This window comes from Somniosus microcephalus, chromosome 9 (genome assembly GCF_052327205.1).
Source record: "Somniosus microcephalus isolate GS21.2 chromosome 9, FLI_Smic_1.0, whole genome shotgun sequence".
NCBI lineage: Eukaryota > Metazoa > Chordata > Chondrichthyes > Squaliformes > Somniosidae > Somniosus > Somniosus microcephalus.
The window spans coordinates 141,594,172-141,612,904 of NC_140995.1; the positions used below are offsets into that span (position 1 = coordinate 141,594,172).

At 41.5% G+C, this 18,733-nt stretch overlaps 1 protein-coding gene across 2 annotated transcripts in view; it reads left to right on the forward strand.

The window, feature by feature from the left end:
- Positions 1-18,714, forward strand: part of gopc (golgi-associated PDZ and coiled-coil motif containing) — a 52,590-nt gene extending 33,876 nt beyond the window's left edge. For both annotated transcript variants that reach the window (XM_085997339.1, XM_085997340.1), the window contains 4 exons: positions 5,877-5,972; positions 9,349-9,513; positions 11,031-11,211; positions 16,270-18,714. In XM_085997339.1, coding sequence (XP_085853465.1) covers positions 5,877-5,972; positions 9,349-9,513; positions 11,031-11,211; positions 16,270-16,382 — 555 coding nt within the window. In that variant the 3' untranslated portion in view covers positions 16,383-18,714. The remainder of the gene's footprint in view (positions 1-5,876; positions 5,973-9,348; positions 9,514-11,030; positions 11,212-16,269) is intronic.
- The last annotated feature ends 19 nt before the right edge of the window (positions 18,715-18,733 follow it).

The following is an 18,733-nucleotide window of genomic DNA, read 5'->3' on the forward strand; positions in this document are numbered from 1 at the left end:
GGAGTTTAGGTAGAAAGGGTAAAAAAAAAGCCAAATCGGATTCTGGGTTTTATTCGTAGGGTCATTGAATATAAAAGCCAGGAAGTGATATTGAATTTGTTACCAACATTGAATAGGCCACATTTGGAGTATAGTGTATAGTTCTGGGTACCCCGTTATAAGAAGGATAATAGAGCCGTGGCAAGGGTACAACCAAGAGTCACTTGACTGAAGCCAGGAATGAGTAGTTATAGTCATGATAAAAAGCCTGAATAACTGGGGCTTTTTTCACTGGAATAGAGGAGACTAAGGGGAGGATCTGATCGAGGTTTCCAAAATTCTGAGAAGTTTTGTAAAGTTAAATAATGAAGGATTATTTCCATTAGTTGATGAATCAGTAACAAGAGAGCATTTACTCAGAATCATCATTAGAAAAATGAAGGGGGATGTTACAAGATTTATTTTTTTCATTCAGGGTTATTAAAACATGGTTCTAATGAAAGGTCCATCGACCTGAAACATTAGCCGCGATTTTGCTGGCGCTCAGAGGGCGGGTTTGGCGGCGGGTCAGTAGTGAAAATCTAAATGATTGACGGCGGGTTACGAACCTGCTGCCATCCCACCTTCACGCAGCTTTGCAAAGCGTTGGGTCTGCGAGTCCCGATCAGACCAGTCACCAAGTGGCGGGAGAGGCACTTAAGGCAGTTAACAGCCTAGATAATCCCATTTTTATAGGCTCTTCCTATTTTACTACATTTTCAGCATGTTGCAGGTCGTGCGACAAACACGCCAGCTGGACACTCGTTACCAGTGGCTGTCAAAGTCACCACCGTACTCAACTTCTTCGCTTCAGGGTCCTTCCAGGGATCAGCAGCAGACATCAGCGGCATCTCCCAGTCGGCCGCATACACTTGCATCACGCAGGTTACCGATGCCCTCTTTGCAAAGTCGTACAATTACATTCACTTCTTCACGGATGAAGCAAGTGTAACCACGTGTGCGGTTGGCTTTGCAAATATGGCAGGCTTCCCAAGGGTGCAAGGGCGTTGTAGACTGCCCACACGTGGCCATTAGGGCACCCCATCACAACCCAGCTGTATTTGTCAACCGCAAGGGCTTCCACTCGCTTAACGTCCAGCTGGTGTGTAACCACAGGAAGAACATTATGCATGTTTGCGCCAAGTTCCCTGACAGTTGCCATGACTCGTTCATCCTGCAGCAGTCTACTGTGCCTCAACTGTTCAATCCACCAACCCAACTTTCCGGATTGCTACTTGGAGACGAGGGCTATCCCCTGAAGACGTGGCTAATGACACTGATAAGGAGGCCATCAAACTAAGCTGAGGAGCGCTACAGTGTGAGCCACATTTTCACCAGAAGTATCATAGAGCAAACCATCGGCTTGCTCAAAATGTGATTCAGATGCCTCGACAGATCTGGTGGAGCCCTGCAGTACTCACCAGCCAGGGTCTCCAGAATCATTGTGGTCTGCTGTGCACTGCACAACATCTCACAGCAGCGTGGCTTACTGCTGCTTGAGGAACAAGTGGCTCAGTGCACAGCCTCCTCCTCCTTCTCGGATGCAGATGTGGAAGACCTTGAGGAGGCGCATGTGCCAGTTCCACCAGCACGCGAGCACATTGCTGGCCGTGAGGCAAGGGATGCACTAATCAATGCCAGATTCGCGTAAGTTTACGCAGCCAACACAGGTGGCTGGCACATTGAAATGAGTGTCTGGCCGACCTTCTTAACAAACCATACAGCATCTGTACAATAAAATGAGGCTTCCTATCACTCCGCACCATCATTATAGATGAAAGGCGCCCTGACCCTCACTGCGACACTTCCATTTCTGAGCACACATAGGCCAACTCTTTGAAGCTTTGCCATCGCATCTCTTTATTACACTTGAAGTAATGATGACAGTCTTCACTTTGTTTTATATCAAAACACCCAAGTGACTACCCTTGTGACTGTTTGTGTGTGAACTTTCTCTTACGCATGCTTCTACGTGGTGCTTCCCCTGTGGCTTCAACAGATGTTGCGGCACCTTGCTCATTTCCATGCTACGCCTGCTTCGACGCTCTAGGTTTGGGAGCCTGGGAGGGCTCGGCAACAGTCTGCTCCTGCGGCTGTGCAGGGGCTGAGAAGGCCATCTCATTTGGGTGAGGCATCGGGGGCTCTGAGCGAGGGCTCTGCAATGGCATGGGAGTGTGAGCGCGTGGAGAGGAGCCCACACTTCCTTGTTGTCGACCACCAACATCCCTCTTATGGGTCACCCGCACTTCGCTGCTAGCAAGTAGCTGGAGAGCACCTGGCTGCATATCAGTGGGGCCATGAGGACCAGTCTTTGTTACTGTCAGTCCTCATAACGGGTACGTCCATGTACCTCTGGTTCCTCTCCTCAATAGATGCCCATCTATCTTCCATAGCAGACCAGCTATTTAGAAGAGTCACCATGTTCATTTCCATCTGATGATTTATGTATTCCATGGAGGTTCCATCCTTTCCATGGAGATTGCCGTCCTTTCCATGGCGGCACCTACATTCGCCATTGCGTGTACCAGGGCATTGCTCATGTTTGAGATGGACTCCTCCATTCTCTGCACACTCGCAGTTACAATGGTTGCAAACCCGGTCAGAGACTCCTGCACTTGTTCCTGAAGTTCCAGCACCGCTCTCTTTCTGGATGGCCCCAGGAGCACAGCGTCGACATGCAGCTGAGCAGTGCTAGGAGTGTCCCTCGCCCTCTGACGAGGACTCTCCACTGCTGTCCCTGTCTCCATCATCTGCTGATGCTCACTTGTGAGCTGTGATACACCAGGTGACAACACTAATCTATCTCGCAAATGACCCACTGAGGTGCGCGTCTCTGCGCTGGTGCTGGGTGCGCTCATTTCTGCTGACGCTGCACCCTCAGAGGTTGCAGCTTCCTCTGAGGAGTCTTCCGGCTCTTCCTCCTGGACAGTGGGGAGGGGGGACCTCGATGGTCCTGTGGGGAAGTAAAGGCACGAGTTAGACATGTGATATTAACATAGCAGACACATCCCATTCTGCAGATGATCAGAACTCAATCTGTATGAACATCAGATGCCATATCAGTCACTCATGCAATCTAAATGAGAGGGTTGCAAATCTATTCTGTCACCTGCTTGCTCTGCTGCGTCCTTCTCTCCGTCCTCCACTTCTAGCTCCTCAGCACCTCCGACAATGTCGATTGCAGCCTCCTCAGCGGTTGTCAAGTGCGCCAATGAAGATGGGCCTCCTCCTGTCCTGCCCCTCTCCCTCTTATTGTGGGCTCTCTTTTCCTGCAATGAGGGAGACAAGTGGAGTTTGAGCGAGAATGTTGGAGTGAGTGTACAGAATCCATAGCATAGATGCTTAGAGGGAGACAAAGATGGAGTGAGGTGCCAATACGAAGGTCCCTCCCTGTGCATTGTTAGTTGTTGCCATTGCATAACAGTGATAGTGAGTGAGGGGTGCATAGTAGAATAGTGAGGTGATTCTGCACATAGAGAGAGAGCGATGGTTAAGGGTGCAAGGGGTGTAAGGTTAGGTTGGGATGTACAGGAGTAGGTTGACAATGTAGAGTGCTGGTGATGAGAGGAGAAGGGAGGCAGATTGAAGGTAAGTGTGATGTTATACTCCCTTTTGCTGAGTGGAGCAGATCATTGAACCTTTTGCGGCACTGAACCCAGGTGCGTGAGCACAAGGACCTGGCACTAACCTCCTCAGCAATTTGAAGCCAGCTTCCTCCATCCATTTGAGGGGAACAGAACCTCTTTGTGCCCTCTCACTCCCTCCACAAGAGCATGGAGGGAGTCATCATCAAATTGTGGAGAGGCCTTTGATCGTGACCGACTCATCTCTCTATCTGTCACACTGAAAAGTATCAGAAAATGAAGGAGAAATCACAAGGCTGCATGGGCCCCTTTAAATGCAGCTGAAAGGAAGACTTCAGCAGAGGCGAGCAGCAGACCCAAACCCACTGTGCGCATTGCCCGGCCCAATGGGCTTAATAAGCTCAGTTAAGGCAAAATACTTAATGCAGAGCGGATTAAACTGGCAGTGGGACCGGAACCCGCCGAGAAGCCAACCCGCCTCCACTCGGAAAATCGCGGCTGTTAGCTCTTTCTCTCGCCACAGATGCTGCCTGACCTGCTGAGTATTTCCAGCATTTTCAATTTTTATTAGAACATGGAATGCTTTACCACAAGTTGGTATTAATATAGTGACAATAACTTCATTTTAAAAAGGAATTGGATAAGTATTTGAAAAGGAAGAACATAAGAAAATACAGGGAAATGGGCATCACTGATTTTAATTGCTGCACTATTGACAGCCATGTCTACAGCTGCCTAGGCCCTAAGCTCTGGAATTCCCTTCCTAAACCTCTCCTCCTTTTCAAGACGCTTCTTAAAATCTACCTCTTTGACCAGCCTTTTAGTCATCTGTCCTAATATCTCCTTATGTGGCTCGGTGTCAAATTTTGTTTGATAATGCTCCTGTGAAGTGCCTTGGGAGGTGGCGCATGCGGAAATCCCGAAGTTGCAGTCAGTCATTGACTGCTCTGAAACAGGTTGCGTTGTCCACCGCGCCCCCCCCCCCAAAGAGGCGACAATCTGTGTAATCAACCAAATCATTGAAACTGATGAAAACTTCGGCTCTTCTGCAGTAAGAACGCTTTTAAATTCCCCATTAAAAGTTAGACCCAAGGGATTATATGTAACTGGGGTTTTGACAGTGTTATTACTGCTAAACAAATGTTAAGGGCCTGGAAAACTAACTTTAATTTTGTGCAGTGTGAAGTTTGTCCATTTTAATAAAAATTTAAGTTTTTAAGAAACTTATCAAAAAAAAATTTAAATTTATTTTTTAAGTTTGTCCATCTTTATTTCAAGTTTGCCTTTTCCCCATTTGAGAGCCCAAACATTTTTTAAAAGTTAGAATTTTAAGAGCTTACTCACTTCCCTGTTCTATGCCTGTGGGAATTTTGCCTTTTGATTGGCTGCTTAGACAGCTTGTTGACGTCACAGCAGTTAGCACAAGGGAATCCCCATTAACTTCCGTTGATTTGAATTGAAGGTTGGAAAACCTGAAGTTCTCGATACAGGGATCGCGCGATCCTTGTGCGAAGCGTACTTCAGGGCCTTCACTTCACTGCTGACTGCAAATTCCAGCCAATAACAATGATACATACTTTACCTTTTTTAAATTGAACTCCATGCTTTTTTAATGATTGCCCTGTCAAAATGTTTGATCTTAGTTGCTGATTATCATTGGTTGCAACAAGATTATATTTCACTAGAATCTTGTGATTTTAATACAGGAAACTTTGTGTTATCTGGAGGCTAAATGTCCGGCAAGCTCGAGCCACCGGCAAAAATCAGGAGCCGTTTTGTTAGGTTTTTTTTCTTCTCGTAGGTTTTTTTTCTTCTCGTGGCTTTTTTTTCAACAGTCAGGCTCTGCAAAGTCTCTCTGAAGCTGTTGCTAAGTGACAGAGACGCTTCCAAGGTACGGCCGACTGTTTAGAAGCTGTTCGTGTTTGTTGCCAGATACGGAGCTGAAAAGCTCCGTATGCTTCAACATTAGCGCTGGAGTGTCCGGCAGTTTTGAGGGAACGGCAACAGCTCGGTCCCGTCGGTGCCAGATAGCACAGTTTCCTGTACTTCAAGTTCTACCAGCTGACCATTACCTAATTATACATCACTCCAGTCAACATTAAATAAAAATTCTTTTCCTATTTATACATTTTTCATTTGTTAAATAAGCATAATAGTGTTAAACATATTTTCTTTCAATTGCACATTCTCCTAAAAATTTAAAGACAGTTATCTTGAGAGCTTGTCTTGCTTTATATGTTTAAAAATTATTTACTTTTTTCCTTCCTGAAATAGGACCCAGATATCATAAGGAAGACCCAAGGTGTTGGGCCAATTCGGAAAGTACTGCTAGTCAAAGAGGATCATGAAGGTCTTGGCATATCGATTACAGTGAGTCTGCTTTAACATCTATTAATGTCATTTATACAGACATCTAGTTGCAGTGCATGAAAACATCAATATGGATAGAACAGAGATGCTATTTTTGTATTGTTGACTCAACACAGAAGCTTAAAATTTATATTGGAGTAAACTAAAATGTCAGATATTGTAAAGGGTAAATTTTTCATTGATTTCAATGAAGAGAAAATGAATAAAAATTTAAAAAGGGGCCTCCGCTATTTACAATCTATATAATTGACTTAGATGAGGGGACCAAGTGTAAGGTATCCAAGTTTTATGACGATACAAAGCTAGGTGGGAAAGCAAGTTGTGAGGGGGATGCAAAGGCAGCAGAGGGCTATAGACAGGTTAAGAACATGGCAGATGGAATATAATGTGGAGAAATGTGAAGTTATCCACTTTGGTAGGAAAAATAGAAAAGCAGAATATGTTTTAAATAATGTGTGATTGGGAAATGTTGGTATGCAGAGGGACCTGGGTGTCCTTGTACACGAATCACTGAAAGTTAACATCCAGATACAGCAAGCAATTAGGAAAGCAAATGGTATGTTAGGTTTATTACAAAAGGATTGGAGTATAAGAGCAAAGAAGTATTACTGCAATTATATAGGGCCTTGGTGAGACCACACCCTGGAGTATTGTGTACAGTTTTGGTCTCCTTACCTAAGGAAGGATATACTTGCCATAGAGGGAGTGCAACAAAGGCTCACCAGACTGATTCCTGGGATGGGGGGGATTGTCCTATGAGGAGATATTGAGGAGACTAGGCCTATATTCCCTAGAATTTAGAAGAATGAGAGGTGATCTCATTGAAACATACAAAATTCTTACAGGGCTTGACAGGATAGATGCTGGGAGGATGGTTCCTCTGGCTAGAACTGGGGTCACAGTCTTAGAATAAGGGGTTGGCCATTTAGGACTAAGATGAGGAGAAATTTCCTCACTCAAAGGGTTTTGAATCTTTGGAATTCTCTAGCCCAGAGGGCTGTGGAGGCTCAGTCATTGAGTATATTCAAGACAGATCGATAGATTTTAGGATATTAAGGGGATATAGGGATAGTGTGGGAAGGTGGAGTTGAGGTAGATGATCAGCCATGACCTTAGTAAATGGCGGAGCAGGCTCGAAGGGCTAAATGGCCTACTCCTATTTCTTATGTTCTTATGGTAAGCAGCATATCCTCGATAGGTCAATATGCACTGGCTGTGAGCAGTAGCATGTGGTCTCTCAAAATATACTCTAATGTTAATACATTTTTAAAATTTTTATGTAGTGGGCCAGCACTGATTGTTACAAGTAATTTAGGAAGTGTGACTTTAACTGCCTCTAGTTCAGATGTGTCCAAACTGTCACCAGTGGGACATTTTTGGCCCACAAACTGTGGAAATATGACACGCAAGGCCCAGGCAACTTGGTTTTGATTTGTGGACTCCCTGATTTGTCCTGTTGGAATTTCATAGGCTGAAGGTTTGTAAAGGGCTGTTCTTGGAGCTATTGCTTTGTGGGTGGATAAATCCGACTTTAGGACATCAATATCTGTTATCAGGAACTTGAGATATATACAAATTAATGAGAATACTTCTTTAAACATTAAGAGGCTTATGATGTTCCATGATATGCACAAAGACTTGTAGTTTATATTGAAACAAGTATGAATTATGTATGCAGTTATGAATAGAATCTACCAGTGCCCTGTATCTCACCTTAAGCTAGCACTGATACTGCACACTTAATTTTGTCTGGTTAAAAAAGTAAAAAGGAAAGTTGTAAAAAGTTATATTTAAAAATTGATGTTGTAATTTCCCAATTTTTGTTTGATCTGATTCCTGGCAGCATAGAAGACAATGCATATTGGCTATTACAACAGTAAATTGCATCTATAAAAAGTAGAGAACAACATCTCAGCAAGGTGTACGCTAAGCAAGAAGGAATGGAGAGGAAGCAAAGAATTTTGAAGAGAAGGGTTTTAAGGAAGCTTTTGAAAGCAGGATGGTGGTGAGCTGAAGGGGTTTTGGCACGGAATCCAGAATTCCATAGTGGCTAAATAAACAGCCACCAGTGGTGAAGTACAGAGAAGAGAATGAGAAATGAATCAATGTCTGAAGAGTGGATGATGTATGCAGATATGTACACCTGGAGGAGACTGGTGAAGTAGGGTGGGGTGAGGGCATGAAGGGATTTGAACAAGGATGAGTAGATCTATTTGGGTACAGGAAGTTAGTAAAGCTGGGGAGGATGAGATTGTTGGGCAGTGACACAGAGGACACAAGCAAGTTGTAGTTTGCAATCTGGGTAAGTAGTTTGTGGAGGAAAGGGAGCCTGGCAAAGAGAGCATTCTAGAAGTTGAGCCTTGAGGTAATGAAACATGGATTTGGGGCTTGGCAGCAGAAGGGAGAATTAGGAACAGAGGACAGGAACATTCTGGAGGTTGAAAAAAGTGCTCTTGGCGATGAATTAGATAAAGAAAGCTCAACTCCGGTTTAAGTAGGATGCCTGAGGTTTTGCACCTCCTGGACTAGGTTCAAAGTAGCAACCTGGGAGTTTGATGAAGTCTAGAGCAATGGCACAAAGGTGTGGCTGGGAGCCAAAGACGATAGCAACGAGTTTACTACCATTTAGCTGGAGGAAGTTGCACCTCATCAAGAGCTTAATGCTGCCCTGAGAATACTGTGTGCAGTCTCTGATCCCAACTTTATTCAAAACTATAAGAGTGCAACTCAAATGGTTTACTGGAGCGGCGATAATTCACTACTAGGTAAGTTTTCCCTCTGAGCTATGATGTTATATTTCCTAATATACTGTATGTACACATTGGGGTGTATATATGTATGTTAGCAGAACTCCTGTGACATTACTCACAGTTTGTCAAATGATTTACTCTGTAATAAGGAAAGAAGGTCATGCAGAATGTATTCTGCTAAGATAGAGCTATGTACCTTTCAGGCCATAAAGTTTAATTGGTAAAGACTTACAGATTCTTACATCTTGATTATTTCTTACTATTGTTGGGTTGTGGTAGCAAATTTTTGTTTCACTTTTATAAAAAAAAAATGTATCCAGTAGTTGCATTGTGATAATTCAATACTTACAAGCATTCCATTGATTAAATGGTCTGATCTTTTTGACCTGGAAAATGCAGAAAAACATCACATGTTTCACAGCTGGATATGATCAGGTATTTACAATTCAGACATAAAATTAGAAGAAGAATTTAGAGTTTAGCATGTTTGAGCACTACTATATTAGCAGGGGGTATTGCAAAGTCTTGTAACATACCATGTGATGGGATAATTTAAGCGATTAAAAATAAAATGTGCATTCTGCAGATGTTCACTAAATGTGACAACTTTCTAAACTGTAAAACAGGGTGGCAAGGAGCATGGAGTCCCAATTCTAATATCCGAAATCCACCCAGGTCAGCCTGCCGAGCGATGTGGTGGCCTGCATGTTGGAGATGCCATACTAGCTGTTAATGGAATGAATTTAAGAGATGCCAAACATAAAGAAGCTGTTACTATTCTCTCCCAGCAGGTAATTAAACTGAGAAATCTGTTATAGAGGTATGTATGTGTGTGTGTGCATGTGTGGTTGCTAAAGCAAGAATCCCTTATCTGCCACTTTCCAGTTCTGATTACTTATCTGCCACTTTCCAGTTCTAACAAAGAGTCTACACCTGAAATGTTAATCTGTCTTTTCTCTTGACTGATGCCAATGGACTTGCTGTGTATTTCCAGCATTTTCTGTTTTTATTCCAACCAAACTCTGCATGTTTATATTCAGCTTGCCAAAAAGAGATTTACTAAATGTTTAAAAATGTATTGTCTAATTACACAATTTTGCAAATGTAAGAATGCTCTGTGGTTCCATATATCTCTCTAATTCTGCTTTATCAGCAATAGAAAATTACAAAAACATTATTTTTGGTGTTCAGTTGTGGAATATTTAAGTGTATTCTGAAAGCAGAAATGAAGCATTACAAAGTATTTACAGCACCGAAACAGGCATTTGGTCCAGTATATCTATACCAGTGTTTATGCTCCACACAAGCTTCCTCCCATCTCTCCATCTAATCCCATCAACATATCCTTCTGTTCCTTATCCCTCATGTGTTTACTTAGCTTCCCCTTAAATGCATCTATGCTATTTGCCTCAATTACTCCTTGTGGTAGCAAATTCCACATTCTAACCACTTTCTGGGTAAAGAAGTTTCTCCTGAATTCCCTATTGGATTTATTAGTGACTATCTTATATTTATGGCAGCTAGTTCGAGTCTCACCCGAAAGTGGAAACATCTACCCTATCAAATGCATTCATAATCTTAAAGACCTTTATCAGGTCACGCCTCAGTCTTCTCTTTACTAGAGAAGAAGTATGTTCAATCTTTCCTGATAGGTTTAACCTCTCAGTTCTGGTATAATTCTAGTGAATCTTTTTTGCACCTTCTCCAGTGTGTCTATGTCCTTTTTATAATATGGAGACCAGAACTGTTCACAGTACTCTTAGTGTGGTCTAACCAAGGTTCTCTACAAGTTTAACATAACTTCTCTGCTCTTCAATTCTATCCCTCTAGAAATGAACCCCAATGCTTTGTTTGCTTTTTTTTAATGGCCTTATTAACCTGCGTCGCTACTTTGTCATTTGTGTACTTCCAGATACCTCTGTTCCCCTACCCCATTTAGACACTTACTTTCCAAGGAGTATGTGACCTCCTTATTCTTCCTACCAAAATATAGTACCTCACACTTATCTACGTTGAAGTTCATTTACTATTGGTTAATAACTTGGTTAAAAATGTAGGTGTGAACACATTTTGACTATAAATTGCAGAAAATAACGAGGTATAATGTAGGGTTTTGACGATGGGTCAGAGACCTGAAACATTAACCCTACCTTCCTCTCTCCACAGATGCTGCCTGACTGGCTGCGTGTTTCCAGCATTTTCTGTTTTCATTTCCCATTTCCAGAATTGGCAGTAATTTGCTTTTTGTGTATTTTAGGATTATTTAGCTCAGGACTAAAACAATGCCAACTTTGTTTTTTTTTTAAAGAGAGGAGAGATTGAGTTTGAGGTGGTGTATGTTGCTCCAGAGATAGACTCTGATGATGAAAATGTGGATTACGAGGATGAGACTGGGCATCGCTATCGCTTGTATCTTGAAGAGCTGGAGGAAGGCAGAAATGCAGCTGTCGGCAGAAATGATGGAAGTGGTGATGCCAAACCAGTAGCAGGTAGAAATCTGAAAAGGAACATTGTAGACTTACACAGTACTGAGGCTCCCAAAGACGTTTGAAGACCATAGAAAGAGAGAACTTGCATTTATATAACACTTTTCACTACCTCAGGACATTTCACAGCACTTTACAACCAATGAAGTGTAGTCACTGTCGTAATGTAGCCTATTTGTGCACAGCAAGGTCCCACAAACTGCAATACTATAATGACCAGATAATCTGATTTAGTGTTGGTTGAGGAATAAATATTGGCCAGGAGACTGGGAGAATCCCCTGCTCTCTTCTAATATTGTCACATCCACCTGAAGGTGGATGGGTCCCGATTTAACATCTCAACTGAAAGATGGCACTCCCTCGATACTAGATTGTGTGCTCAAGTCTCTGGACTGGGACTTGAACCTGAACCCTTGACCTGGGTTCAGAGATGAGCGTGCTACCACTGATCCAAAGCTGACAATTATGCTTTCAGACCTAGTAGAGCTTACAGTATGGTTACTCTGAGCCTGCTGCATTCCAGTATCTTGCCCAAATGGACAATCTTCATATGTGAGCCGAGACAATGAGTGTTAGCAGGCTAGTCAGACGTGAAGGGCATCAACAGCCAAGCTATATTCTATCCTCATCTAATGTCTATACATGCAGAAGTGAGAAGCCTGGTTGATTTTTCTGCTTTCAATCCTGTGGCTTTGATGCCATCATTACCACACTGTTGTGCAGCTGATATGTACCTTACTCAGCATAGACTGGGACCTTTCTGGTCTGTGTGGCACATTACACTCTGCCTTTACCAGCTGAACCATTGGGTGAACACTATTTCACCTCTTTCACTAGAAGTTCTGTTTTGGAAATTAGCTTCTATTTCTCCCTTCTAAAATGTCCACACATTTCCCATGTGATAGAGCATGTCAGTATTTACTCCCTCCATTCAAGTGGAGGGAGTAAAAAGAATTGTTGTAGTGGTGGGGGATAGATAAGGTTCTCTGCAGTCAAGAGCAGGAGTCCCGAAGGCTGTGTTGCCTGCCCGGTGCCAGGGTTAAGGACATCTCTTCTGGGCTGGAAAGAAACTTGGAGTGGGAGGATCCAGTTGTCGTGGTCCATGTTGGTAGATAGGACAAGGAAGAAGGTTCTGTTAAAGGAGTATGAGCAGCTAGGAGTCAAATTAAAAAACAGAACCTCAAGGGTAATAATCTCTGGGTTATTACCTGAGCCACAAGCGAATTTGGCTAGGATAAATAAAATTAAAGAGTTAAACGCGTGGCTCAAAGACTGGTGTGGGAGAAATGGGTTTTGCTTCTTGGGACACTGGCACCAGTACTGGGACAGGAGGGAGCTGTTCCGTTGGGACAGACTCCACTTGGCCAGTGCTGGGACTAGAGTCCTGGCGAATCATATAACTAGGGCTGTAGAGAGGGCTTTAAACTAATTAGTGGGGGGGAGGTTTCTAGAGAGCAAATAATAGAAATGACAACAGAGAAGGTCATAGACTTAGGTAGCAGTGGGGAAATTAAAAAACAGAACGTGTCAGGAAGGGACAGAAGGTATGGAGTAAAAGGTAAAGTAGTAAAAGGGGAAAAAACAGGAAGTAAGTGTCACAAAACCTATTTGAAAGTTCTTTATCTGAATGCACGTAGCATTCGTAACAAAATGAATGAGTTAACGGCACAAATAACTACATATGGGTATGATCTTGTGGCCATTACAGAAACATGGCTGCAGGGTGACCATGACTGTTAAATAACCTGGTATGTTTAATTCCCAATCAGGAAGGACAGGCAGGCAGGAAGGGAGGGGAGGTGGCTATGTTAATAAAGGAAGGAATCACTATAATCGAGAAATGATATTGGGTCAAAGGAGCAGGATAGTGAAACAGTTTGGGTAGAGATAAGGAATAATAAGGGGAAAAAAACACTAGTGGGCGTAGTCTATAGGTCTCCGAACAGTTGCAACTCTGTTGGACGGAGTATTAATCAGGAAATAGTTGAGGCTTGTAATAAGGGAACAGCTATAATTATGGGGGATTTTAACTATCATATTAACTGGACAAATCAAACTGGGCAGAGCAGCCTTGAGGATGAGTTCATTGAGTGTATTAGGGATGGGTTTCTTGAGCAGTATGTAACTGAACCTACCAGGGGGCAAGCAACCTTAGATTTGGTCCTGTGTAACGAGACAGGATCAATTAAAAATGTCCTAGTAAAGGATACCCTTGGAATGAGTGACCATAACATGGTTGAATTCCATATTCAAGTAGAGGGTGAGAAGGTTGGATCTCAAACAAGCGTGCTGAGCTTGAATAAAGGAGACTATGAAGGTATGAGAGCGGAATTGAGTAGAGTGGACTGGGAAAATAGATTAAAGGGTAAGACGGTACATGATCAGTGGTGTACATTTAAGGAGTTATTTTACAACTTCCAAAAAATATATATTCCACTGAGGAAAAAAGGGTGTAAAAGAAAAGATAGCCATCCGTGGCTAAGTAAAGTAATTAAGGATAGTATCCGACTAAAAACAAGGGCATACAAGGTAGCCAAATCTAGTGGGAAGATAGAAGATTGGGAAGTCTTTAAAAGACAGCAAAAAATAACTAAAAGATTGATTAAGAAAGGGAAGATAGATTATGAAAGTAAATTAGCAAAAAATATAAAAACGGATAGCAAAAGTTTCTATAGTTATATAAAAAGAAAAAGCGTGGCTAAAGTAAATGTTGGTCCCTTAGAGGATGAGACTGGGAAATTAATGGTGGGAAACATGGAGATGGCAATAACGCTGAACAAATATTTTGTATCAGTCTTTACGGTAGAGGACACTAAGAATATCCCAACACTGGACAAACAGGGGGCTCTAGGGGGAGAGGAGCTAAATACGATTAAAATCACTAAGGAAGTGGTACTTGGTAAAATAATGGGACTTAAGCCGAATAAATCCCCTGGACCTGATGGCTTACATCCTAGGGTCTTGAGGGAAGTGGCGGTAGGGATTGTGGATGCATTGGTAATAATTTTCCAAAACTCCCTGGACTCAGCAAAGGTCCCGGCCGATTGGAAAACTGCTAATGTAACACCCTTATTTAAAAAGGGTAGTAGGCAGAAGGCTGGTAACTATAGACCTGTTAGCCTAACATCTGTGGTTGGTAAAATGTTAGAGTCCATTATTAAGGAGACAGTAACGGGACATTTGGATAAACATAATTTAATAGGACAAACTCAGCATGGTTTCATGAAGGGGAAGTCATGGTTGACAAATTTGCTTGAGTTCTTTGAGGAAGTAACATACAGGGTGGATAAAGGAGAACCAGTGGACGTAGTATTTAGACTTCCAAAAGGCATTTGACAAGGTGCCACACATGATTATTGCTCAAGATAAAAAATCACAGGATTGGGGATAATATTCTGGCATGGATAGAGGATTGGCTCTCTAACAGAAGGCAGAGAGTTGGGATAAATGGTTCATTCTCAGACTGGCAATCAGTAACTAGTGCTGTTCCGCAGGGGTCAGTGCTGGGTCCCCAACTCTTTACAATCTATAACGATTTGGAGGAGGGGACCGAGTGTAACATATCAAAGTTTGCAGGTGATACAAAGATGGGAGGGAAAGTAGTGAGTGAGGAGGACATAAAAAACCTGCAAAGTGACATAGACAGGCTAAGTAAGTGGGCAGAGATTTGGCAGATGGAATACAATACTGGAAAGTGTGAGGTTATGCACTTTGGCAGGAAAAATCATAGAGCAAGTTATTATCTTAATGGCAAGAAACTGGAAAGTACTGTAGTACAAAGGGATCTGGGGGTCCTGGTGCATGAAACTCAAAAAGTTAGTATGCAGGTGCAGCAAGTGATTAAGAAGGCCAATGGAATGTTGGCTTTTATTGCTAGGGGGATAGAATATAAAAACAGGGAGGTATTGCTGCAGTTATGCAAGGTATTGGTGAGACTGCACCTGGAATACTGCATACAGTTTTGGTGTTCATACTTAAGAAAAGACATACTTGCTCTCGAGTCAGTACAAAGAAGGTTCACTCGGTTAATCCCGGAAATGAGGGGGTGGTCATATGAGGAGAGGTTGAGTAGATTGGGACTCTACTCATTGGAGTTCAGAAGAATGAGAGGCGATCTTATTGAAACATGTAAGATTGTGAAGGGGCTTGATCGGGTGGATGCGGTGAGGATGTTCCCAATGATGGGTGAAACTAGAACTAGGGGGCATAATCTTAAAATAAGGGGCTGCTCTTTTAAAACTGAGATGAGGAGAAACTTCTTCACTCAGAGGGTGGTAGGTTTGTGGAATTTGCTGCCCCAGAAAGCTGTGGAAGTTACATCATTAAATAAATTTAAAACAGAAATAGCTAGTTTCCTAGAAGTAAAGGGAATTAAGGGTTACGGGGAGTGGGCAGGAAATTGGACATGAGTCTAGGTTCGGAATGGTCATGGCCCTGTGGGTAGTGGAGCGGGCCCAGGGACCGTGTAGCCTGGTTCTGTTCCTACTTCTTGTGTTCTAATTCTGTTAGATTTCAGGAGATGGTTTTATTCCTGTTCCTGGCTGGAGTGGAGATCGCCTTTACAGAAGGTAAGTACTGTAGAAAATATAGGGACAGAGTGATCTGGAAGAGTTTCGATCGCCTAGATGGGTCGGAGAGGAATTTCCCAGATTTTTTCTCCCAAATTGGCCATTGGGTTTTTTATCTGGTTTTTTGCCTCTCCTGGGAGATCACATGGGTTTGGGTGGGATGGAAGATTTGAGGTTAGGATCAGATCAGCCATGATCTTATTGAATGGCGGAGCAGGCTCGAGGGGCCGATTGGCCTACTCCTGCTCCTATTTCTTATGTTCTTATTATTGTTGCCAGCTGCTAACAGGTACTCAACAGTGTGCCAACTTGACTTAACCCTTGAGTATCCCTGAAAATTTGCTGCTTCATATATTATGTGAATAAGTGATGCTACAAATACATTTTTTGCAGAGTGAAAGAGTTGTCACAAACATAAATCCTAAAGAATATATACAGTTGCCTACATCTTTTAAAAGATATTAATACTGAATATTTTATTTTAAACCGACAGAGCAGAAACCAGTTCTAGATGCCATCTTAAATGGAGATGCAGGAACGAGCAGTGAGACCGCTTCAGAAGATGCAACACCCAAACAAAAAGATTTTGCAGAATGCTCATCTTAAGTTGGTCCTATGTTACTTGAACACTAATGTGATATTTCTGCACTTGACTGGTAATACGGAAGGAACATTGTGTGAATGTGATCAACCGTGTAAACCTGTACTGAAAATAATGTCTGTAAGGGATTACCATGATTATGTTCAGGGGCTAAGGGGTTCCAATGATACCATACAGTTGCATTATTAACAGTTCTGCATGTATGAAAATATTTTGATTTTGCATTAATTAACTATTGCAAGTAAATTTGTTCGAAGATATGAGTTCTGAGGTTACAACTGCCTTAAGCTTTGAAACTAGGAGGAGATTTAGCATGTACTAGGTGCTAGCCTAATAGTTTAAATTTAAAGAGTGTTTTTTGGGGTGTTTTCAGACTGCCTGTTGGTGCACTTTCCCCTTGGGGGTTTTTTGTGCACAATATCTGCACAAGAAGCACTTTCATCCTATTACAGTTACATTCTGTCAATCTTTTCTGTGATGTTGCTTCTAAATTGAACCATAGTCCTTTGGAGAAAATTATGGCATTGTATTTCCTTCTCATTGTGCATATATGATTAATCTGAAAATATAATCTGTCTTTAAATATATGCAGAACTGTTAACTGGAGTTTCTAAAGGTACAATATAACTGTCTGACCCACAGCCATGTCCATAAAGAATATAGTTGCATTGCATTAAATGTTGCTGTTAATCTAGATAGGAATTGACATCTTAGTTAAAATCTACAAATAGTAAAAGTGTGAGACCTTGTGTTTATTAAAATTTAATGAGCCAATGAGATGTGGATTATTAGGTTGCATAACTGCATCTCGTTGGAAGACTAATTTCTTCTTAAAGTACATTTCCTAATCCAGCAGTAATAATTATTTAAAGATACCCTGACTGAGTTACATCGTTGTTGTAAGTACTCCGTTCCTATGTATATTCAATCCAACATTGAAATGCACTATTTGTAATTATCAGGTTTTTCTGTAAAGGGTATAAAATGTAATGTCTGGTAAAGTTAAGATGACCTTGGTATGTTCAATGTAGTATCACTTCTGCAGGTACCTTTCACCCTTGGAAGAGAAGCACGTTGTGTGTACTGGTCTCTATGCATTGGTCATTTGTTATACTATACTGATTCCAAATTACCCATGAATCCTGGTATTCTCATTCAAACAGTGCATGTGCAGTATGAAGTGAAAATTCCCATCAAAATTTCAGCACCAATATGTTGAACATGTTTAAGGATGATTTTCAGTTAATGACAAGAATTTGGACTATAGAAAAGTTACAGTACTACAACAGACTAGTGCACACTCAGATGGAAAATAACTTATTTTCTGAACACAAACTCCTGAAAAAGGGATACTTGCTTCTCCTGTGTTTCTATATTTACACAATAAGAGTTCACACTCTTTCTATTTATATATTGTAATGGAACAAATGCTTCACTTTTTATAGTGTGTTTGTTCTCATTAGCAGCACTAGTGGTTTCCTTGCCATTTTTGTATAAGCAGTTCTATATTGTATATACATCTTCATTATTGGATTTCTAGCTATTTATAAAGTTACACAGTTTATGGTGAATGTTTATTTTTATGCCCCCCATGGCTTTAAAGTTACACTGCTAAATGACTGCTGTCTCCAATCAGTTGACTGTTAAGGTTACACACTGCCATTTGAGCTCAGTTGCTGAAGCAGCTTGAAAGGACATTTTCTTCAATAATATATCTTCCATTAGTTTTTTTGATGATTTGGCATTTATATATTAATTCACTACTGCTTCTGAAGCCTCAACAGAATAAAAAGCCATGTTTTTTAAGTTTTTCATTTCTCACCAGTAGATGGCAGTAAGTTACCTTTAGAGATAGATACATGCTCAGAATTTGTGGGATAATAAATTTGTCATACATCTATGAGAATGTAGGTTTTATTTCTATGTGATTGCAAATCAGCTTCTGTTACTATTCAAATATAATGCATAGAGAGCCTTTGATGTACCAAGTTTGCTCTACTTGCAAGACTGTCCCCATCTGATTTCACAATGTTCATAATACTTGTATTAATGGCTCTCTTACTTATCTGGAAAACTTCTCGTCTCAATCCCTCTGTGTAATTTCCTAGAAGATTCTTTTACACAACTACTAGTTTCTATCCAGTTTCTATTTTTCTATAACACTGGACTACTAGCAGTGAATGTCATTGACCAGAGATTTGTGCCTCTTGCCTTTCTTGCAGCACAAAATTCTGGCTATGTTAATAGAACAGTGGGGAAAAGTGAAAGATCTGTTCGTTTATTTGATTATAAGTGAATATAATCAGAGTGAATATAAAGTGTTTAATGTATTCTTTACATTTGTTTGACACTCCAA